A 24,893-nucleotide genomic window follows, 5' to 3' on the forward strand; every position below is an offset into this window, starting at 1 on the left:
AAGATGGGGTGCAGAGTGTACATTAAATGAGAAAAAAAAAAAACTTTAGTGAGTTTACCAAATGGCTGCAATTAAACAAAGAGTGAAAAATTTAAAGGGGTCTGAATACTTTTCGTACCCACTGCATGCTCTTAACCCCTTTACAACTGGGTACATCATGGATTGTGTGAGGTTAATCCCCTTAATCCCCGCGGGCAGTCCGTGGTGATTCGCAAACAAATCAGCTGACATGTGTGCCTGCTAGTCGCGACTGGACTCTACCAATACACTTCAACTTTAACAGCATTTATATTTTAGTTAAGATTTCTTCCCTATTTCTTTCCCTAGCATTCATCCTTCCCCCCCCTTTAGGCCCTGTGCGCACTGGAAAATGGAATTTTCTCAAGAAAATTCCACAGGCATTGAAAGATTACCGCACCCGCGGTAAAAAAACGAGGCAAACCGCACCCGAAAACTGCATGCGGTTTGCCGCGGTTTTGCCGTGTGCGGGTTGGTACATGTGCTTTATTGAAAGTCATTTCATTCTGAGATAGATAGAGAAATAGACAGATAGAAGAATAGATAAATAGAATCCCTGTGAGCACACGCTGCATTTCTCCCGAGCGGTAATGTGAGTTCACATTACTGGCTGTGGGAAATGCCCTGTGGTTACCTCTGCTGTCTCGTTGCGAGGCTGCATTTAGCGCTGTGTGTCAGTTGCGGCTGGATGCAAGCATCGGAGGACGTGGATTACGCCGGAGCGGTGTGTTTTGGGGGGGGGTTTAATAAAACGGGTGAACCAGGAGCTTTTTTGTGTTTTATTTAAAATAAAGGATTTTTCGGGATGTGTTTTTTCACTTTACTTACGGGTTGATCATGTCAGCTGTCACATAGACGCTGTCATGATCAAGCCTGGACTTAGTGGCGGCGATCCGCCGCCATTAACTCCTTACATTACCTTGATTGCCACTGCATCACGGCAACAAGAAGAGCCGGGGACACTCCGGTACTGTCGCATAACGCATGCAACAGTCCCGGGGCAGCTGCGGCTGATATTCTCGGCTGCGGGAGGGAGGCGGGGGACATTAATCCTGCCCCTGGCCCTCCCCAGCCTGAGAATACCGGGTCGCCGCTGTGTGCTTACCTCGGCTGGAAGGTAAAAATATGGCGGAGCCCACGTGTTTTTTTTTCTATATTTCCGTTTGCTTCCTATGTGTATTCTATATGTCTGTGTTCTATGTCTGTGATGTCTGTGTGTGTCTGTGATGTGTGTTTTACTCTGCTCCGCTTCCTCTTCCTGGCATAATGACATCACTTCCCTGCAAACCGCAGGCAGCGATGTACATTACCGCAGGTAAACCGCGAAATACCGGAGGGAATAACGCAGGAAAACGCAATGAACCGCACAGAATTTGCTGCCTGCGTTATTCCCTGCGGGATTTCACGATTACATTGCAGTAAATGGAGTGAAATCCCGCAGCGACGTGCAGAAAAGAAGTGACATGCAATTGTTTTTGCTGCGGGAGTCCCGCAGCAAAACATGCAGCTGTCAAATTCCGCTTAGTGCGCACAGGATTTTTTTTTTCCCATAGAATTTGCTGGTGAATCACTGCACAGATGTTATGAACATTTTCTGCAGCGAAACATGCAGCAAATCCGCAAAAAATCCACGGCAAAAACTGGCAAGTGCGCACAGGGCCTTAAGCAGTTAATTTTGTTGTAGAATTTATTTTAAAACAAAAAACAGAGAGTGAAGGCACTTACCATACAATACAATGTACAGTGGAACCTTGGATTAAGAGTAAAGCCCCCGTCACATTTAACGATTTTCCAGCGATCCCGAAAATGATATGACCTGAGAGGGATCGCCGGTAAGTCGCTATGTGGTCGCTGGTGAGATGTCAAACAGTCAGATCTTCCCAATGAGGCAGCAACGATACAACGACCGTAGCGATCTGTATAATGATCTTGGTGGTCGTTGGGACCCTGAGCTCTGAGTCGTCAGCGAGGTCGTTGGTAAGGCGTCAAACACATCGATGCATCCTGCCCAGCAGGACCTCGACGATCAAAAAAATGGTCCAGGCCATTCAGACATGACCAGCGATCTCACAGCAGGGGCTTGGTTGCTGCTATGTGTCAAACTTAGCGAGATCGCTGGCGAGGTCGTTGTTGCGTCACAGAATCTGTGACTCAGCAGTGATCTCGCTAGCGACCCCGTTATGTGTGAAGGTACCTTAACTTGGTTTGAGAGCGTTTTGCAAGACAAGCAAAGCTTTTTACAACTTTGTAACTTGGTTTAAGAGCAATGCTTTGCAAGAAGAGCAAATACTCACTGTGCACATGTCTGGTTCTATCCTTTCACCACGCTCTGACGGTAACTATCTGTACTGTATACTGTACACAGTATAGCATTGTACAGTACAGTATATACTATACAGCATGTCTATCAATTTGCATTTGTGGATATAGTATTGTACTTTCTGCTAACCCTTGCTTATACTGTACCTCTTGCACACCAACAATTTTATTGTAAGCTAAAGTGCTGTTTAATTTGTTTACTGTACAGTATTTTGTATTAGTGTACTGTAATAATTTTATATGAATACAGGACATGTTGTATTACTGTAATAAGTTTGTATCAATTCAATAAATATTTTTGGGTTGTGGAATGAATTGTCTGTGTTTCAATTATTTCCTATGGGTAAATTCGCTTTGATATAAGAGTAACTTGGTTTAAGAGCACAGTCCCGGAACCAATTAGGCTCGTAATCCAAGGTTCCACTGTATTAGAGAAAGGATGGACAACAAGATTTTGTGCACGTTAGCCTGCTTTCACACTACTTTTTTTTAACATGCGTCCTGAACGTTTTTTTGCTGCAAAAGCGGATCCAGTACAAATGCGTTTTAATGTCAATGGACTTGCGTCAACATGCGTTTGCGTGCAGTTTTGTCAGCTGTGTCCAAATACTGGAAGTCGTTGGATCCTTACTAAACAGCACGCAAACGCATGTGAACGGTGGTATAGTGATAGACAGGTTCTTTTTTGGTGTACTGAGGATGGCCACAAAAACAATCTCTCTCTCTTCAGTTCCACTAAGGCTGCTTTCACACTACACTTTTTTAACATGCGTCATGAACGTTTTTTTGCTGTAAAAGCGGATCCTGCTTTTACAGCAAAAAAACACATGCAAACGCATGTGTTATTTTGCAGGATCCTGTCACTTTATGTTTATGGGCGGGCATTGGAGTCATGTGATCGGGAGTCAGTGGAACTGAACGTGAGACTGGGAGCCGGCTTCTGACAACTACAGAGGCTCGTAACCAAGGTAAACATCGGGTAACTTGCTTGAATACCTGATATTTACGTTGGTTACGAGCATCCGCAGGTGCTAGGAGCAGGGCTCCCTGCACACGAAACCAACGTAAACATCGGGTAACTAAGAGAAGCGCTTTGCTTGGTTTCCCGATATCTATCTTGGTTACGAGTGTCCGCAGCTCTCAGGCGTGGGAGAGAGACACAGAGGGAGGGGGAGAGAGACACAGAGGGAGGGGGAGAGAGACACAGAGGGAGGGGGAGAGAGACACAGAGGGAGGGGGAGAGAGACACAGAGGGAGGGGGAGAGAGACACAGAGGGAGGGGGAGAGAGACACAGAGGGAGGGGGAGAGAGACACAGAGGGAGGGGGAGAGAGACACAGAGGGAGGGGGAGAGAGACACAGAGGGAGGGGGAGAGAGACACAGAGGGAGGGGGAGAGAGACACAGAGGGAGGGGGAGAGAGACACAGAGGGAGGGGGAGAGAGACACAGAGGGAGGGGGAGAGAGACACAGAGGGAGGGGGAGAGAGACACAGAGGGAGGGGGAGAGAGACACAGAGGGAGGGGGAGAGAGACACAGAGGGAGGGGGAGAGAGACACAGAGGGAGGGGGAGAGAGACACAGAGGGAGGGGGAGAGAGACACAGAGGGAGGGGGAGAGAGACACAGAGGGAGGGGGAGAGAGACACAGAGGGAGGGGGAGAGAGACACAGAGGGAGGGGGAGAGAGACACAGAGGGAGGGGGAGAGAGACACAGAGGGAGGGGGAGAGAGACACAGAGGGAGGGGGAGAGAGACACAGAGGGAGGGGGAGAGAGACACAGAGGGAGGGGGAGAGAGACACAGAGGGAGGGGGAGAGAGACACAGAGGGAGGGGGAGAGAGACACAGAGGGAGGGGGAGAGAGACACAGAGGGAGGGGGAGAGAGACACAGAGGGAGGGGGAGAGAGACACAGAGGGAGGGGGAGAGAGACACAGAGGGAGGGGGAGAGAGACACAGAGGGAGGGGGAGAGAGACACAGAGGGAGGGGGAGAGAGACACAGAGGGAGGGGGAGAGAGACACAGAGGGAGGGGGAGAGAGACACAGAGGGAGGGGGAGAGAGACACAGAGGGAGGGGGAGAGAGACACAGAGGGAGGGGGAGAGAGACACAGAGGGAGGGGGAGAGAGACACAGAGGGAGGGGGAGAGAGACACAGAGGGAGGGGGAGAGAGACACAGAGGGAGGGGGAGAGAGACACAGAGGGAGGGGGAGAGAGACACAGAGGGAGGGGGAGAGAGACACAGAGGGAGGGGGGAGAGAGACACAGAGGGAGGGGGAGAGAGACACAGAGGGAGGGGGAGAGAGACACAGAGGGAGGGGGAGAGAGACACAGAGGGAGGGGGAGAGAGACACAGAGGGAGGGGGAGAGAGACACAGAGGGAGGGGGAGAGAGACACAGAGGGAGGGGGAGAGAGACACAGAGGGAGGGGGAGAGAGACACAGAGGGAGGGGGAGAGAGACACAGAGGGAGGGGGAGAGAGACACAGAGGGAGGGGGAGAGAGACACAGAGGGAGGGGGAGAGAGACACAGAGGGAGGGGGAGAGAGACACAGAGGGAGGGGGAGAGAGGGACTGATCACCCGAGGCTGGTTTCTGGGCATGCTCAGTAGAGCAAGCAGGATCCTGTCTATCAGCATGCCAGCGTTCACCTGCGTTTGCATGCAGTATAGTCAGGATCCAGCAATTTGCAGTATTTGGACGCAGCTTGTAGTGTTTTTGAAAAATGTTAAAAAACTGCAACTAGCTGGATCCTCACTATAACGCACGCAAACGCATGTGAACGCATGTTGACGCGAGTCCATTGCAAATGCATTGAAATTAAACCGCATTTGCACTGGATCCGTTTTTGCATTAAAAAAAAACGTTCAGGACGGATGTTAAAAAAACGTAGTGTGAAAGCCGCCTAATTTGGTGCAGAAATTTCAGCATCTGTTGACAGGAAACAAGCAGCGGCAAAAACATGTGTTTTTTTTTCATGGATTTTTTTGGTGCAGATTTTCCCCACTCACTAGTGCAAGCCAAATCTGTACCAACACTGCAAGGAGAATATAAGCAACGTCTGCATGAGACATCAGGATTCTCACTTTAATGGCATCAGGAAATTGTGACAAATCTGTAACGTGTGCACAGGCCCTAACGTGTTCCCTGTACGCTGTAGTGTTTGTAAACCAAAATCAGAAATGTGGCACAAGCCAAGACCAACACAAGTGCCATTTAGCATTTTAGGCCGGGGCCACACGGGGCACTACTGAGATGCTTGCATGACACTCGGCTCGCGCTGGCGGCACGGCAGGAGCAGAGTGTCATGCTAGTATCCATGCGACTGAAGTCCGGCTGTGCGAGCGGACCTCAGCTGCGGGGGATTCAGAAAAAAGATTGAGAAAAGGAGTTTTCAGGCTGATTATAAAATATAACAACTTTATTTGATATGAAAATTTAAAATAAATTCAGTTTATATAATTACAATATCAAGGTGCAAAATAATGGGTGAGAAACCCACATGCTAGTGAGAAAGCCCAGGCAAGAACACCCAAGGAGTGGAAAGTCCAGAGAAGCAGGACTCAATAACAATATAGTCCCATAATAGCTGACAGGTGAAGAGCCCTCATGCATATTCAAAGCGATAATAGATGAATTAGGTTATCACTGACCAGTGTCAGGCTATTTCTATGCAGAAGGCAACAAAACGAGTCAGCATAGGGTTAAGGAAAATAATGTCCTAGGACTTACACATAGCTAAGGTGGTCGCCTGGACGCCTCACAGCAGCAACAGGACCCTCCAAGGGTCTATTATCTCTTTGAATATGCATGAGGGCTCTTCACCTGTCAGCTATTATGGGACTATATTGTTATTGAGTCCTGCTTCTCTGGACTTTCCACTCCTTGGGTGTTCTTGCCTGGGCTTTCTCACTAGCATGTGGGTTTCTCACCCATTATTTTGCACCTTGATATTGTAATTATATAAACTGAATTTCTTTTAAATTTTCATATCAAATAAAGTTGTTATATTTTATAATCAGCCTGAAAACTCCTTTTCTCAATCTTTTTTCTGAATGTCCCTTATGGAGTGGCATTTGCATTAAATACTAGATGTGCATTGCCCAATTGTTTATGTGTCTCTCAGCTGCGGGGGGCAGGCTGGCACGGAGGAGGGGAGGGAAGGATTTCTCTCCCTCTCTCCTGCGTAGCCGGCTATTGTGATTCTCGCTCTGCACACAAGGTACACCGGTGTACCACGAGTGCAGTGCGATTTTTCTCTCGCCCCATTCACTTGAATGAGTGCAAGAGAAAAAGTCTCGCATTACACCTGCAGCATGCTGCGATTGTTTTCTCGGTCTGATTAGAGCTGGGAAAATAATCGCTCATGTGCGCTGACACACAGGCTAATATTAGTCCGAGTGGAATGCGATGTTTTATCGTACTCCACTCACACCGATTTTCTCGCCGTGTGGCTTAGGCCTTAATAAACTAATGGACTAAAAGTAAAAAAAACAAACAAAAAAAACAAAAACTGTGCAATAAGCTTTTGTCCATAGTAATGACGTGTACATCGGCCAATTGCTGATCTGTAGGTTAATAGAGGTCAATGAACAGTTTCCATGAGTGCTGGACAGAGCAATTGACTGTGTAAAAAGGACCTTACAGGAGCACCCCACTGAAATGTATTTTCCTATCTGCTAGCTATCAGGTAAGTGAATGCAATTTGTTTAGTAAAGGCCACGTCTCACTAAGCGACATCGCTGCTGAGTCACAATTTTTGTGACACAACAACGATCTTGCTAGCGATGTCGCTGTGTGTGACATCCAGCAACGACCTGGCCCCTGCTGTGAGGTCGCCGGTCGTTGCTGAATGTCCTGGATCATTTTCTTCAAAGGCAATGTCCTACTGGGCGGGACGCATCGCTATGTTTGACACTGTGTGACAGGGTCCCAATCACAGCAGAGATTGTTATACAGGTCGCTGCTGGGACCTGTATCGTTACTGAGTCGTTGGTAAGGTCTGACTGTGTGACATCTCACCTGCGATCCTTATCAGGAAGTATCGTTGTCGGGATCGCTGGTAACTCGGTGTGTGTGACTGGGCCTTTACAGTCACTGGCCAACATCTTCTCCCACTAATTACACTGACATACATGACGGCTAGCATACTGATGACGTGTCGCCATAGCAGGCAATTATCGTTATAGGCGAGTGACGAATGATCAGAACCCTGCGTAGAAAACAAGGCAGTGAGGACATCGGCGTGGGCGATGGTGCTTTGGTAATGTCAATCATAACTTATGCATTTGGCAATGAAACCAACAAATCCCTAATGAAGTCGTCACTGCAGCATCACAATTCACTAACACAAATTAGATTATTTACCTTCGAAGTGACATCGATTCCCGTAATAAAAGCCCCTGCTTTATTCTCATATCGCCTGGTACTGCCCTGAAAAACAAAAACAGCATACATTCAATAAAACAATGTCTAGTAACCCATGAGATGACTCAGTCACACGTACTAACAACACGCGACAAAACCACATCCTTTACATCTGAGAGTGCTGTATGGAGCGCGGCACACAACTGAACAGAGAGCAAAAACATGTAGCCAATATTAATCAGATATTCCCCAGAATAAACATCTGAAGAAAGGCAGAACTGAGGGGCGCACACAGCTAAACCCTTATGGCAAGGTTTAGCTGACCGACCTCCCCCCCCCTCCTATCCTTTTTTTGCCTCTCTGATATTCAGCAGTCTTAGGCTACTTTCACACTTGTGTTGAATGGCATCGTTGCATATAATGGCACAACGGATCGTACAAAACAACAGAAAGCTTTTTTTTTTTTTTTCTTCTTTATAGTTTTACCGGCAGCAGACTATTGTGAACGATCAGCTGATCACCCGGCGGCCGGGCGCTCAGCTGATCGCTCTCTAAAGCCGGCGGCCGGGCGCTCAGCTGATCGCTCTCTAAAGCCGGCGGCCGGGCGCTCAGCTGATCGCTCTCTAAAGCCGGCGGCCGGGCACTCAGCTGATCGCTCTCTAAAGCCGGCGGCCGGGCACTCAGCTGATCGCTCTCTAAAGCCGGCGGCCGGGCACTCAGCTGATCGCTCTCTAAAGCCGGCGGCCGGGCACTCAGCTGATCGCTCTCTAAAGCCGGCGGCCGGGCACTCAGCTGATCGCTCTCTAAAGCCGGCGGCCAGGCGCTCAGCTGAACGTTCAGCCACCGAGAGACAAAATAAAAGTTTGTGACTTAAAAAAAAAAAAAAGATGAGCATGCGCAAGTGAAAAAAGTAGCTTTAACCTTTATATTTTTTCATTGACAAGGTCAAACAGTTTTATTTGGTAGAAAAAGTATTTTAATAACAGCTGTTTACAAATGACTAGAATATATTTTTTTCTATCTAAATATAAAAACAAGCAGTTTTTTAATTTTTATTTAAAAAAAAAATCAATAGTAGACATTAAAATGAGTAATTGTATACCGTATTTTCCAGACCATAAGGCGCACCGGATTATAAGCCGCATTAGCAATGAGCGCCGGCTAAGGCGCCTAGGTTTATATACAAAAGGCGCATCGGATTATAAGCCGCGGCGCATTAAAGTGAACCTGACCCCAGTTTTATGGCCCCTAAGCTGCGGCCAGCACCAGTGGGCTCTTATATGCAGCATTCTAACATGCTGTATATAAGAGCGCAGGCCGCGCTGTACAGCATAAAAATCACTTTATAATACGGTACTCACCGAAACCGGTCACTCCAGTGCTGCTTGTCCATATGGGCGGTGCTGTTCTCAGAGACCGGCGCCTCTTCTTTCGGCCATCTTGCTCCTCTGTCTTCTGAAGCCTGTGTGCATGACGCGTCCACGTCATACACACTCGCCGGCACTGAGGTCCCGCGCAGGACCTCAGTGCCGGCAATTCTGTATGACGCGTCATACACAATCGCGCCGGCACTGAAGTCCTGCGCAGGACCTCAGTGACGGCGAGTATGCTTGACGTGGACGCGTCATGCACACAGGCGTCAGAAGACAGAGGAGCAAGATGGCCGAAAGAGGAGGCGCCAGTCTCTGAGAACAGCGCCGCCCATATGGACAAGCAGCACTGGAGTGACCGGTTTCGGTGAGTACCGTATTATAAAGTGATGTTTATGCTGTACAGCGCGGCCTGCGCTCTTATATACAGCATGTTAGAATGCTGCATATAAGAGCCCACTGGTGGTGGCCGCAGCTTAGGGGCCATAAAACTGGTGAAAGGTTCACTTTACCGTAAATGAAACAAAGCTCAGACTGTACTGTAGGTCAAATTTTATTTAACTCTTTCACAATACGTACGGTAACTCAATTTGTTCAGTTGTACGGTAACTGCAAATCAATACATTTTCAGTTCATTCCTCCTCCACAAATCCATCAAATTCTTCATCTTCAGTGTCGGAGTTTAACAGTTGGGCGATTTCTTTATCAAGCATTCTCGGGTCCCCCTCATCATTATCTGAGTCGGCCTCGTTGCTGCTGCTTAGCTCTTCAGTGATGATTCCAGCCTTCCTGAAAGCTCGGATTACACTGGAGACTGATACCTTTTTCCAGGCATCCATGATCCACTGGCACATAGTGGCATACCTTTCCCGGCGTTGCCTCCCTGTGTTGGTGAATGTGTGGTCACCTTCCGTCATCCAATGCTCCCACGCAGCTCGCAATTTAACTTTAAATGACCTGTTGACGCCGATATCTAGTGGCTGGAGCTCTTTGGTTAATCCACCCAGAATTACGGCAAACTCTGAATTAGTTTTCTTCACTTGGGCTTTGACATTATCGGTCACATGGGCGCGCATGGAGTCACAAACCAATAGGGATGGGGATTTGTGAAAGAAACCATCCGGTCTCTTGACGTAGACCTCCCTCAGCCACTCAATCATCTTCTCCTCGTCCATCCAGCCCTTTGTGTTAGCCTTGACGATGACACCAGCAGGAAACTTTTCTTTGGGTAAAGTCTTTCTCTTGAAAATGACCATGGGTGGTAGTTTCTGGCCATTAGCCTGACAGGCGAGAACTACAGTGAAAGAGGACTTCTCGTTTCCTGTGGTGCGTATAGATACCGTACTGGTCCCAGTTTTCTCAACAGTACGATTTACGGGGATATCGAAAGTGAGGGGGACCTCATCCATGTTAGTGATGTGTTCTGGCTAGATATTCTTTTCATTTATCGTGGTTGTGCAGTAGGTGCAGAAAATGGCCAGCTTCTCTTCATAATCCTTTGGCAGTTGCTGGCAGACAGTAGTTCTGGTGCTGATGGAGAGATTACGTCTTTTCATAAAACGATGGCACCATGAAGGACCTCCTCGAAACTCTGATCTCCATGTCGCGTGCTAACGCTGTGGCTTTCAGTCGAATAGAGACAGTGCAGACGCTTCTACCAGCGGTTCTCTGTTTGATAACCCACTGTTCTATTTTGTCCTCCAACTGTGGCCATCTTGCTTTGATTCCTTGGAAACTCAGTTTGGTCTTCTTTACCTGGCGTAGGGCATCTTCTTGTTTCCTCCAATTACGCACCATAGATTCATTTATGTTGAATTCTCTTGCAGCTGCTTTATTTCCATGCTCTACTGCATGATTTATAGCTTTAATCTTAAAATCTGCATCATAAGCATGTCGCTTAACAGGATGCATTTTTGGGGCACCCGCGCTGCTCCCGCGCACAGATTTGTACATATCACCGCACTCAGTGAGGCTCCTTACTACGGTGGCCGTAATGCTCAATCCATGTACTGTACTGTATCCATATATAAAGCGCACCGGGTTATAAGCCGCACTTTCGATTTCTGAGAAAATCATAGGCTTTTATGTGCGCCTTATGGTCCGGAAAATACGGTAATATATTTTAAATCAGACAAATCTGCTTTCTCCTCCGGGACTGATTTTTACTCTGATGTTCCCATTAGGCTAAGGACACATGGCAAGTAAAAGGGAGTGAGTGGAATGCGATAAAAAAAATAAAATAAATAAATATCACATTCCACTCGGACAAGTGTACCAATGTTACTCTATGGGCCCCATAAGCGATTTTTTTCTCAGCCCTAACCGGACCGAGAAAACAATCTCAGCATGCTGCGGGTGGAACCCGATTCATTTTCTCTCTGACCCATACAAGTCTAAGGCCCTGTGCACACATTGCTTTTTTTTTTTTTGCTGCTTTTTTGGGTGCAGCTTTTGATCCTAAACTGTATGTATGACCTTCCCCAGCAAAGTCTATGAGAAACCTGAAAGGCTGTGCGCACGTTGCTTTTTTTTTGCCTGCAGTTTTGGGTGCAGAAAAAAGAAGCAGCATGTCACTTCTTTTCTGCGTTTTTCCATTGAATAGAGTGAAAAAACGCATGGGCAAAAGCGCACCAAAACATGGCGAAAACGCAGCAAAAATGCACACATTTTTAATGCGCTTTTTCGGCCAGAGGATGCATTTTTTTGCTCAATAAACAAAACTTGTGTGCGCACATACCCTAAGGGTGCGAGAGAAACAACGCATTGCACTCGCATTACAGCAGAATGCAGTGCGATAAGTGCATAAGCTGACAATGGAGGAGATAGGGAGATTAGTCCCTCCCTCTCCTCTGTAGCGTCCGCCTTCTCTTCCGCAGCTGTGAACGCAGGATCACATCACAGTGGCAGGCATGACACTCTGCTTACACTTGCAGCAGTGTGGGAGCAGTGTCATGCGATGCACTCACATTAAAGGGAACCTGTCACTACTATTTTGGCCTATAAGCTGCGGCCACCACCACCGGGCTCTTATATACTGCATTCTAACATGCTGTATATAAGAGCCCAGACCGCTGTGAGAACATAAAAAAAAAAAAAAAAAAAAACACTTTATAATACTTACCTAACGGTCATGCGGTGGGCCTTATGGGCGTCTCCATCCTCCGGTGCCGCCTCTTTCGGCCATCTTCGTCCTATTTCTGAAGCCTGTGTGCATGACGCGTCAACGTCATACACACTCGCCGATCCTGCGCAGGCGCACTACAATAGTTTGATCTGCCCTGCTTAGGACCTGAATGCCGGCGAGTGTGGATGACGTCGGACGTGTCATGCACATAGAGAAGGAGGACGAAGATGGCCAAAAGAGGCGGTGCCAGCAATGGAGACGCCCATAAGGTCAACCGCACGACCGTTCGGTAAGTATTATAAAGTGTTTATGTTCTCACAGCAGCCTGGGCTCTTATATACAGCATGTTGGAATGCCGTATATAAGAGCCCAGGCAGGCCAAAAAAGTGGTGACAGGTTCCCTTTAATGTTCATGTGACCCCAGCCTTAATGAGATAGGAGATGGCAACTGGTGCTCATGAAGTTCTATCGAGAATGGGAGAGGAGGCGACCTAGGGCCAGAGGAGGCGACCTAGGGCCAGAGGAGGAGTCTACGAGACCCCCTTATCACTAATCTGTAAGTGAAAGGTAAAAAAAACCCCAAAAATCTTTTATTTGAAATAAAATACAAAAAACACCCCCTTTCACCACTTTATTAATTCCAAAATATCCCTGCAGGTCCGACGTTAACCATACGAGGTCCCACGATGTTTCCAGCTCTGCTACATCTGAATAAAAGTGCGTGATCATGGTAGATGACCTCATGCTGTATATTCAGGCAGGGACTACGCATCAATCAGCGGTGACGTCACTAAGGTTAGCCCGGCCACAGTTGGAGGTTCCAACGGTCCTCCACCTGTGACTGCAGATAACCTGACTTCAGTGACCTCATAAACCAGGAAAAGAAAGGAAAATCCAGCACCAAAATCCTTAAAAAAAAATATTGTAGCTTCTTCATTGAAAAATCACAAAACTAAAAACATATGTATACCCATAGGCCCCCGCCTTACATGTTTCAGAGACACTCATTCATAGGTATGCCTGAGTTTCTCTGAAATGCATAAGGCGGGGGGCCTATGTGGTTCACATCATGGATATACATGTTTTTAATTTTGTGTATGTGATGTTTTAATGAAGAAGAGAAGAAGCTACAATTTTTTTATTTTTTTTTTAAGGATTTTGGTGCTGGATTTTCCTTCTTTTTTCCTGCTTTATATGGTTGCCAAGCCTAATCCGTGCACCTGTGGGTCTGCTGGAATTGACGGTGAGCTTCCTCTACCTTTTTTTTCTCTTTGACTTTAGTGACCTCGCCTAATGAGCGGCCCCGACTCCTTAAGTATGAAGTGCTTGCTCCTACCCCTTTGCGTTCAACTCTGGTTCCCATAGATTATTTGGGGACTGGCATCTGGCCAGACACCAGGGATCAATCCCCCGGTGACCCCAATTCGGTGGGGGATTGATTTGCAAGTCCTCCCATCACTAGTGAGAAACGCAGGGATAAAACACAAAAAGAATGAACATGCTGCAGTTTGTCAGAAGTGTGTAACAAATTGCAGACAAAAAAACTTCAATGTGCACACAGCAAATCTGAATTCTCATAGACTTTGATGGGAAGTCAAAAGTGAGAACTGAGAACAAAACTGCACCAAAAAAAGCTGCAAATGCAGCGTGCCCATGTAGCCTATGTATTTTATTTCAAATAAAGGATTTTTTCGAAGTTTGAGTTTATTTCTTTTCTCTTACAGGTTAGTAATGGGGTGGGGTGGGGGGGTTACCGGCGCCTCCCATTATTAATCTAGGACTGACATTAAGCCCCTATTACCCTGATTGCCACTGTACCAGGGCAGAGCCGGGTAAAGCGCTGGGGTTGTCACACCTGATGGATGCCACAATCCTGGGCGGCTGCATGCTGATGTATTTAGTCTGGGGGGGGGGGGGGGCCCCAATAAGCATGGGTCTCCCCAGCCTGAGAATACCAGCCCCCAGCTGTCTGGCTTTATCTTCGTTGGGTATCAAAATTAAGGTAGACTACATGCTGTTTTAACTTTGTTAAATTATTTATTTAAATAATAAATTAAAAAAAAAAAAGCCACATGCGGGGCCTCCTATTTTGATACACAACCAAGATAAGCACACGGCTTGAGGCCCGGCACTCAAATGCTTTTGAACTCACAGGGGTCAGAATTATGGGTTCGGGGAGAAGTGAACACTCATTTTCATTAATAAACACACATCTTAACCCCAGCCACCGGCTTACTGGAGTGGCGACCTGTAACCGGCTCCACCGCCGTATATGCAGCAATCAGATAACTATCCTAGGAGTAATGCTCTACAGTTATCAACATTAACTCTCATTTGCCAAGTGTTTGCTCATTCAGACATGTTACCCGTTTTGTCATATGGTACTGTCAAGGTCCATTTTTAATATCCTACATAGTTTGATGTAGTAGTCAGCAAAGACTGACACTTTACTCTCAATCTCATCCACAAGGTCATTAACCCCTTCACGACCGGCCGATTTTTCGCTTTCCGTTTTTTCTTTTCGCCATTCTTTTTCTGAGAGACGTAACTTATTTTTCAGTCAATATGGTCATGTGAGGGCTCATTTTTTGCGGAACGAGCTGTACTTTTAAATGAAACCATCAGTTTTACCATATAGTGTACTGGAAAACGGCAAAAAAATTCCAAATGCAGAAAAATTGCAAAAAAAGTGCGATAGCACTCTGGTTTTTGAGATATTTTATTCACTGTGTTCACTATATGGTAAAACTGATGTGTGGGTGTGATGCCTCAGGTCAGTGCGAGTTCGTAGACACCAAACATGTATAGGTTTACTTTTATAAAGGGGTTAAAAAAAAAAAAATCGGAAGTTTGTCCGAAAAAAGTGTCGCACGTTTTACACCATATTCCGTGACCCGTAGCGTTCTCATTTTTCAGGATCTATGGCTCAGTGATGGCTTATTTTTTGCGTCTCGAGCTGACGTTTTTAACGGTACCATTTTTGCGCAGATGCTACGTTTTGATCGCCTCTTATTGCATTTTGCGCAAAAGTTGTGGTGACAAAAAAAACGTCGTTTTGGCGTTTGGAATTTTTTTGCCGCTACGCCGTATACTGATCAGATTAATTGATTTTATCTTTTGATAGATCGGGCGTTTCTGAACGCGGCGATACCAAATGTGTGTATATTTTTTATTTTTTTAACCCTTTAATTTTCAATGGGGCGAATGGGGGGTGATTTGAACTTTTAGGTTTTTTTTTTATTTTTTAAAACTTTTTTTAACTTTTTTTTTTTATTTTACTAGTCCCCCTAGGGCAGACCTGGGCAAGGGGCGGCCCGCGGGCCACATCCGGCCCGCCTGCTCTCTGTGACCGGCCCGCCCGTCTTCAGCCAGTGCAGTGGAGCCGGGCTGCAGCGTGCCGAGCAGGGAGAGATCCTGTGCAGGTCCGCACAGTCAGTGCAGGCAGCGGAACGCAGGAGTCTTTCCTCTGTTCCCTGCCGGCACTAATTGTCAGTGACACACGCGCGCGCTCTGACGTTGTCAGTACTGCGCTGCGTGTGTCATTTCAAAAGTTCCCGCCGGGCAGGAGAAGAAGCAGCACAGCAGACGGAATAATTCATCTTGCAGGACCTGCGATGATGTCACGCCCATGTGACTGTGTGGGAGGAGACACAGGATGCCAGGCAGAAAGCAAGATACTGAATCCTGACGGAGATGTGGACACATGATGACTGGTAATGAGAAAAGAGGGGACATGAGGGAAGGGGGGGCTGCAGGGTGAGTGCATATGTGGGAAGATGGAGTTGCAGGGTGAGTGCATATGTGGGAAGATGGAGTTGCAGGGTGAGTGGCATATGTGGGAAGATGGAGTTGCAGGGTGAGTGGCATATGTGGGAAGATGGAGTTGCAGGGTGAGTGGCATATGTGGGAAGATGGAGTTGCAGGGTGAGTGGCATATGAGGGAAGATGGAGTTGCAGGGTGAGTGGCATATGAGGGAAGATGGAGCTGCAGGGTGAGTGCATATGTGGGAAGATGGAGCTGCAGGGTGAGTGGCATATGAGGGAAGATGGAGCTGCAGGGTGAGTGGCATATGAGGGAAGATGGAGCTGCAGAGTGAGTGGCATATGAGGGAAGATGGAGCTGCAGGGTGAGTGGCATATGAGGGAAGATGGAGCTGCAGGGTGAGTGGCATATGAGGGAAGATGGAGCTGCAGGGTGAGTGGCATATGAGGGAAGATGGAGCTGCAGGGTGAGTGGCATATGAGGGAAGATGGAGCTGCAGGGTGAGTGGCATATGTGGGAAGATGGAGTTGCAGGGTGAGTGGCATATGTGGGAAGATGGAGTTGCAGGGTGAGTGGCATATGTGGGAAGATGGAGTTGCATGGTGAGTGGCATATGTGGAAAGATGGAGTTGCAGGGTGAGTGGCATATGTGGGAAGATGGAGTTGCAGGGTGAGTGGCATATGTGGGAAGATGGAGTTGCAGGGTGAGTGGCATATGAGGGAAGATGGAGTTGCAGGGTGAGTGGCATATGAGGGCTGCAGACTGACAGAAGGATGTGAAGGGGTGCAGAGTGTTTGAGAGGGGTAAGTTGGGGTACAGGCAGGGTGACATATGTGGGCATGGTGTGTGACATATGGGGGTGTAGTGTGTGTGATATGGGGGTGCAGGCTGTATGGGGTGTAGTGTGTGTGATATGGGGGTGCAGGCTGTATGGGGAGCAGGGTGTGTGACATATGGGGGTGTAGTATATTACAGGTGTGCTATATGGAGGTGTAGTATATTACAGGTGTACTATATGGAGGTGTAGTATATTACAGGTGTACTATATGGAGGTGTAGTATATTACAGGTGTACTATATGGAGGTGTAGTATATTACAGGTGTATATAGGGGTGTAGTGATGTGGTATATTACAGGTGTACTATATGGAGTTGTAGTATATTACAGGTGTGCTATATAGTGGTGTAGTGATGTAGTATATTACAGGTGTGCTATATGGAGGTGTAGTATATTACAGGTGTGCTATATGGAGGTGTAGTATATTACAGGTGTAGTATATGGGGTGTAGTGATGTAGTATATTACAGGTGTAGTATAAAGGGGTGTAATGATGTAGTATATCGGAGGTGTATTATATAGTGGTGTAGTATAATACAGGTGTATATGGGGGTGTAGTATATTACAGGTATATGGAGGGAGTGTAGTATAATACAGGTGTAGTATATAGGGGTGTAGTGGTGTAGTTTATTACAGGTGTAGTATATGGAGGGGGTGTAGTGATGTAGTATATTGGGTAGAACTGAGGTAATTATATTAGTCCGGCCCTCTAAACCAATCCCAATTTCTCATGCGGCCCCATGGGAAAATTAATTGCCCACCCCTGCCCTAGGGGGCTATTGCGATCAGCATTCCGATCGCTCTGCAGTATCTGCTGATCACAGCTACAAGGCTGTAAACAGCAGATACGCTCTCTTTCTCTTTTGCGGTGCCGCTGGCACAGCGAAAGTGAAAGCAAGTCAGGTGTAGTACAGGAGTCATCACATGACCCTGTGCTACCATGACAACTATCGGAAGTCACGTGATCGCGTCACGTGACTTCCGGTATCGGGCGGTAAGTAAAAGTTTACCGCGATCGCGCTTATAATGGCGCTGTCACATATTGACAGCGCCATATAAGGGGTTAAACGGCACGAGCAGATAACTATTCTGCTCGTGCCTAGCAGGCACACATCTCAGCTGTGAAAATCAGCTGAGATGTGCGCTGATCGCAGCATGATGCTGCCGGCAGACCGCGGGCAGTAACGTTATGACCGCTAGGACGTAATTTTATGGCCCGTGGTCTTTAAGGGGTTAATAAAGAGATTAAAAGAATCGGTCCTAGCACAGATCCCTGCGGCACCCCACTGCTGACTATAGCCCATTTAGAGAACATACCATTTATGACTATTTTGTTTCCTATCTTTTAGCCAATTCCTTACCCAGTTGCATATAGTTTCCCCTAGTCCTTGCTTCTGGAGCTTTAGTATAAGGCTATTATGTGGTACAGCATCAAATGCCTTTGAAAAGTCCAGATAAACCACATTAGCTGCATTACCAATATCCAGAATTGGACTTATCTACTCTTAGAAACCCAACATGTTGGTTAGACTTAGGGCTGGTTCACACTAAGCGACAGCGACAACGAGGTCGCTGTTACGTCACCATTTTCTGTGACGTAACAGCGACCTTGTAAGTCGCTGTTATGATCGCTGCTTAGCTGCCAAACACAGCAGAAGCAGCGATCATAACCGCGAGAGCAGGGAGCCGCGCACACTGCTTAGCGCTGGCTCCTTGCTCTCCTAGCTACAGTACACATCGGGTTAATTAACCCGATGTGTACTGCAGCTACATGTGCAGAGAGCAGGGAGCCGCGCACACTGCTTAGCGCTGGCTCCTTGCTCTCCTAGCTACAGTACACATCGGGTTAATTAACCCGATGTGTACTGCAGCTACATAAGCAGAGAGCCGGAGCCGGCAGCACAGGCAGCGTGAGAGCTGCGGAGGCTGGTAACTAAGGTAAATATCGGGTAACCACCTTGGTTACCCGATGTTTACCCTGGTTACAGCTTACCGCAGCTGCCAGATGCCGGCTCCTGCTCCCTGCTCGCTTCATTTCGTCGCTCTCTCGCTGTCACACACAGCGATCTGTGTGTCACAGCGGGAGAGCGCCTTTGAAGAAAACGAACCAGGGCTGTGTGTAACGAGCAGCGATCTCGCAGCAGGGGCCAGATCGCTGCTCAGTGTCACACACAGCGAGATCGTTTATGAGGTCACTGCTGAGTCACCAAAACCGTGACGTAGCAGCGATTTCGGTAGCGATCTCGCTATGTGTGAAGCACCCCTAACTCACTTCAAAATAAAAATGAATGAAAGGTTCACTAATGACTAGTGATTAGCAGGCGTGCTTGGCACTGCTCGTTACTCGATCCAGCATCGGGGTGTTCGGGTACTTTCGATGCTCAGCTGAGTATCACAGATGCTGATATTTAGTCTGTGAAACAACAACCACAACATACAGGCTTAATTCACTGCATAGCTGGTGCAGGCAGCCCAGGCAGAGACATTCCCAGTCTTTGCATGGCTCTCCTGGGGGGGGGGGGGGGGGGGGTAAAACAATAGACCTAGTGTGGAAAAAACAAAAAAAAAAAAAAAAGAAAAAAGAAACAACAACCCTCCACCCGTCCCGCACTCCGCTGGAAGTGCTCTGTGTATGGTTGGCTGTATGTGCGCATAGAGCTGAACTGCCCAATCATTGACTTTGCATAATACTCGTTGCTCGGGTCGAGTATCTGACCAGCTCGAATTGAGGAACGAGCATTTAAGCATTTTAGTGCTCATCCATCACTACCAATTACCAGACACTGGCTGCAATTGTAACTTCAGTTTTACTAATGGCCACTTTTTTTACGCTCTAGGGTTAAATCCACATCAATTCTATGAGAGACATTTAGGCCATGTTCAATGTTGCAATTTTCCGGTGTCTTTTATGCAAATTAAAATCTGCTTTTTACAGTACCAGCAAAAGCAATGCGATAACAGAAATCTGAGTCACACGCTGGTTTTCTTTTTTCCTCGTCACCAAATTAGAAAACTGCTGTATTTTAGATAACTGCAGCGTGCCAATTCTTTCAGGGCTTTTTAAACACCCATAGAAACCAATGAGAAAGTACACAAATGCCCCTATCAGTTTTTGCAGCGTTTCGGTGAAAAAAACCCCGAAGGTATAGCAAGATGTAAAACCCATTTATTTTTGTGAATTTCCATGTCTTGGTATACTCACTAGAGTGATGTGTTAATGTAAGCATTGCCCGACCAACTCAATACCCAACCAAGGTGTGTAGTAAACAATGCCCGACCAACTAAATTTGCTCAGCTGGTTTTACTGTGGCAATTGTGTATTTTTTCAAGAACTCATAATACATGAATGCAGCTTTTTTTGCTCAGAAAAGTCCCTATTTTTTCAAACAAACTTTTTACACTACATAAATTTGATCAAATTGCCTGTTGTATAGTGTTACATGCATCCTGCATTGGTGGTCTAAGGCTATGTGCGCACGTGTGCGTAATTCATGCAGTTACACTGCGCTTTGTAGCACAGCATAACTGCATGCGTCCTGCGTTCCCTGCACAATCTATGGAGATTGTGCAGGGGCCGTGCGCACGTGGCGTCTTAGAGCGCAGCGCTTCGGCTGCTGCCCGAAGCGCGCGTTCTAAGAAGTGACATGTCACTTCTTCCGTGCTCTTTGCCGGCAGCCCCTGCTCTGTCTATGGCAGGAGCTGCAGGCAGAGCGCACGTTCTCTGCCGGCACCATGCGCTTCAGAATGGAACTTTTCAGCTGCGCTCTGAAGCGCACCTTTTAGGTGCAGTGCAGAGCGCACATAGCCTTACACCTTGTATTGTTTAAGCTTGCAAGGTGGAAGCAAAGCTGATCTTTGGGATCCTGAAAAATACAGAGAAAAGCTGCATGTCTGAAACATATTTATCTTGGATCTGAGAGATATGGAAAACAAAGTACACAGTCACCATCACCTGAACCACAGATCCAACCTCTGCAATGGTTAAAATCTATAGCAAATATGGAAAAACTGTACTACGACAGATCAGGTACGCCCTGAAACCCACAAAAATGCACCCTGCTCTTCAATGGGGACTTTGTACAGATTTCGCCCTGTAATTGGGCCGCAAATATAGAGGGGAAACAAAGTATGACACCATTTATAATAAAATTAACGGGTCTACCATGTAATGGTCTGTGCGGACTGAGTTTTTTATGTGAATATTTAAGGGGATCAATTCCATAAATCCACACCACATAGTATTTGAAGCAGTTTTTAATGTTCATTTTGGAGCGGATCATCTTCAAAATCATCTATGAGAACATTTCCGAAGACACTAATGTGGCGGTCCTCCGGAGAATCCCTGTAGCCTCGTATTGTGGTTAATACAGGGGTCCCACATTCAGAGGCCTCAGATGTATTACAAAGGTTTGTGCAAGTTGTGTGAAGCCCTCCAGAGAGGCAGCTGCCCCGCCAAACAAATACTGCATACTCCTACTGTTCACTACAGGCGTCACAGCCTGGAGACCCCATGTGATGTCTGCAGCCAATCACTGGCCTCAGGCAATACACCACGTGCACCAGTGATTGGCTGTCACACGGGGTCTACCGGCTGAGACCACAGCGCCCGCCCGCCCGCCCCCCCTTTTCCCCGGACCACAGCGCGCGCCCCCCCCTTTTCCCCGGACCACAGCGCGCGCCCCCGCCCCTCCCCCGGACCACAGCGCGCGCCCCCGCCCCTCCCCCGGACCACAGCGCGCGCCCCCCTCCCCTCCCCCGGGCCACAGCGCGCGCGCGCCCCTCCCCTCCCCCGGGGCCACAGCGCGCGCGCGCGCCCCTCCCCTCCCCCGGGCCACAGCGCGCGCGCCCCTCCCCTCCCCCGGGCCACAGCGCGCGCGCCCCCCCTCCCCCGGGCCACAGCGCGCGCCCCCCCCCCCTACCCCAGACCACAGCGCGCGCCCCCCCCCCTACCCCAGACCACAGCGCGCGCCCCCCCCCCTACCCCAGACCACAGCGCGCGCCCCCCCCCCTACCCCAGACCACAGCGCGCGCCCCCCCCCTACCCCAGACCACAGCGCGCAAACCCCCCTACCCCAGACCACAGCGCGCAAACCCCCCTACCCCAGACCACAGCGCGCAAACCCCCCTACCCCAGACCACAGCGCGCAAACCCCCCTACCCCAGACCACAGCGCGCAAACCCCCCTACCCCAGACCACAGCGCGCAAACCCCCCTACCCCAGACCACAGCGCGCAAACCCCCCTACCCCAGACCACAGCGCGCAAACCCCCCTACCCCAGACCACAGCGCGCAAACCCCCCTACCCCAGACCACAGCGCGCAAACCCCCCTACCCCAGACCACAGCGCGCAAACCCCCCTACCCCAGACCACAGCGCGCAAACCCCCCTACCCCAGACCACAGCGCGCAAACCCCCCTACCCCAGACCACAGCGCGCAAACCCCCCTACCCCAGACCACAGCGCGCAAACCCCCCTACCCCAGACCACAGCGCGCAAACCCCCCTACCCCAGACCACAGCGCGCAAACCCCCCTACCCCAGACCACAGCGCGCAAACCCCCCTACCCCAGACCACAGCGCGCAAACCCCCCTACCCCAGACCACAGCGCGCAAACCCCCCTACCCCAGACCACAGCGCGCAAACCCCCCTACCCCAGACCACAGCGCGCAAACCCCCCTACCCCAGACCACAGCGCGCAAACCCCCCTACCCCAGACCACAGCGCGCAAACCCCCCTACCCCAGACCACAGTGCGTTCCCCCCCTTCCCCAGACCACAGTGCGTCCCCCCCCCTTCCTCAGACCACAGTGCGTCCCCCCCCCTTCCTCAGACCACAGTGCGTCCCCCCCCCTTCCTCAGACCACAGTGCGTCCCCCCCCTTCCCCAGACCACAGTGCGTCCCCCCCCCTTCCCCAGACCACAGTGCGGCCCCCCCCCCTTCCCCAGACCACAGTGCGGCCCCCCCCCTTCCCCAGACCACAGTGCGCCCCCCCCCCCCTTCCCCAGACCACAGTGCGCCCCCCCCCTTCCCCAGACCACAGTGCGCCCCCCCTTCCCCAGACCACAGTATCTACCCCTCCTCAGGTCCACAGTGTCCCCACCTTCCCCAGTCCACAGGATCTCCCCCTCTTCAGGTCCACAGAGTCCTCCCAACCCCGGTCTACAGTATCTCCCCCTCCTCCGGTCCATAGTATATCCCCCCTCTCCGGTCCACAGTGTCCTCCAACCCCCGGTCCACAGTGTTCCCCCCCCCCTCGCTTGGCCTGCAGTGCAGTCTCCTCCGGGCAGCAGTGATGGCCGCACACATAACCGACTCCTCTCCCTATTGTTCTCCGTTCTCACGGCACATACAGGATGAAACCGGCCACCAGCACTTAACATACCGAACCCTCTTCCGGAGGGGAACTCTTGTCTGGCGCGGCCTCCACCTCCCCTTCCTCCACTTCCATAGGTTCTGGTTCATTAACGCCTCCAACTGCCGATTTTACCGACACCCGCAGTTCCCGGACCGCCGCCATCTCCTCGGCTAGACCGACAAACGCAGGCAGGATCTCAGTCTTCCGCCCGGTGGTCATAGAGTCCTAGGTGCCCTGGCTAGACGTTACGCAGCACATGACCCTCAGGTGAAGGGGCAGCAGCCATCTTGGTTGTGGAACGCCGCCGGGACGTGGTTGCGTGTGGTCACGTGGTTTGTGTCCGCTCTGCGCCGTGGGGTTTTGCAGTCGGGCCGCACTGAGCTGCTGACGTGTGGAGTGCGGCACAGACAGCGGATTCCTGGGCGATGGCGATGCGGAAGTTGATTTCTTCTGCAATTATTTATTTTCAGTGTTTTCCAGGTCTAGAACAAAAGTAAAACAATCCCAACAATAAGATACAGTACAGTGAGGCTGCCTGATGGGATTACACTAAAAGCAGCTACATAATGAGACAACTGACACAAAAATCGGCATCAAAGTGAGCACTGAAGTATGTTATTGAAAGGGTTAAAGGACCTTGGGCCACTGATCTTCACCAATATACGGCTGCTGGCATCACAGCCTGGCCCAAATGGGTTCTGGGCATCAAAACTAACATCAAAGTGGGCAAAGAGCCAATTTTCACAGATTTAAATAAGTAACTGCCATTTTTAACCCCTTTATGACCTAGGACATACCTATAAGTCCTAGGTCGCCTCCCTCCCTTTAATGCAGGGTCACGGGCAGAGATTTTGACTTATCCCCTTCACGACTTAGGATGTACTGTATATGATGCACCCACGGGGTCTGGGGTTCTGGGTCGCTGCGGTGTCAATAAAGCAGGGGATGGGGATGATGGGAGTTGTTGTTCGTGACGCCACCTGTGGTGTGCGGCTAATACGGGAGCCGTCGCTGCGGGGGTCTCTCTGCTGGAGCGGATGGTGATGCAGCTCCGGTGTTGCAGCTGTCCACAGGTAGAGCTAGGCCCCAGCGAGGATGATGGGAGTGATAGTAGTAGTCGCCTATGGCAATGGGGCGCGATGTTGGAAGTGGCGGCTGTAACGGGACGACACAGAGGCTGCAGTTCAAGGTGGAAGCACACCGCTGTTGGAGAACCGAGCTACGCTGTCCTGGGCTTCAGCCGATCCCGGATACTTTGGAGGTCGAGGCCGGTATTTCCTTCTGTGTGTTTCTTTTTGTCGGTTTCCCTCCACCCCCAGCTTCTGGGCCGTGAAACGAGTCACAGGTGCCTTCCGCGAACCCTGGGATCCCACTTCTTTCCTAAGGGTCCCGGACTGTCCGTGTCTCTGCTCCTGAGTGCGACCTGGCGCTTGCTGCGCCCAGAACCGACTGACTAACGTGTGAGATGGCTCCTAACTACACCTGTTGGTGCCCCGCCACCTGGGTTCCTGGACTAGTGGGCATGAGGTCTGATACCTCGTGATGGCCACCCCAACACCTACCCTAGCCCAGTCTGTTTGAATATATTTTGCAGTTTGGGGCTCTCTCTTGTGGTCAGTGCTGGCGGTGCAGTTGATTTGTGGAATGAAAGCCACACACCTGTGGAGGACTGGCAATCAAGTTTTTCAGATTGGGCTATATAACTGAGTAGTTTTCTCCTGTTACTTGCCGGTGCTCAATGGATAT

At 49.3% G+C, this 24,893-nt stretch overlaps 1 protein-coding gene across 2 annotated transcripts in view; it reads right to left on the reverse strand.

Moving 5' to 3' along the window:
- The window catches only part of NCBP3 (nuclear cap binding subunit 3), a 94,476-nt gene extending 71,011 nt beyond the window's left edge, over window positions 1-23,465 (reverse strand). For both annotated transcript variants that reach the window (XM_075335352.1, XM_075335351.1), the window contains exons 1-2: window positions 23,175-23,465; window positions 7,700-7,765 (exon numbers count right to left, since the gene is read on the reverse strand). In XM_075335352.1, the coding sequence (XP_075191467.1) occupies window positions 7,700-7,765; window positions 23,175-23,366 (258 nt within the window). In that variant the 5' untranslated portion in view covers window positions 23,367-23,465. The remainder of the gene's footprint in view (window positions 1-7,699; window positions 7,766-23,174) is intronic.
- Between the last annotated feature and the right edge of the window lie 1,428 nt (window positions 23,466-24,893).

The sequence above is a fragment of the Anomaloglossus baeobatrachus genome, chromosome 2, assembly GCF_048569485.1.
Source record: "Anomaloglossus baeobatrachus isolate aAnoBae1 chromosome 2, aAnoBae1.hap1, whole genome shotgun sequence".
Lineage (NCBI taxonomy): Eukaryota > Metazoa > Chordata > Amphibia > Anura > Aromobatidae > Anomaloglossus > Anomaloglossus baeobatrachus.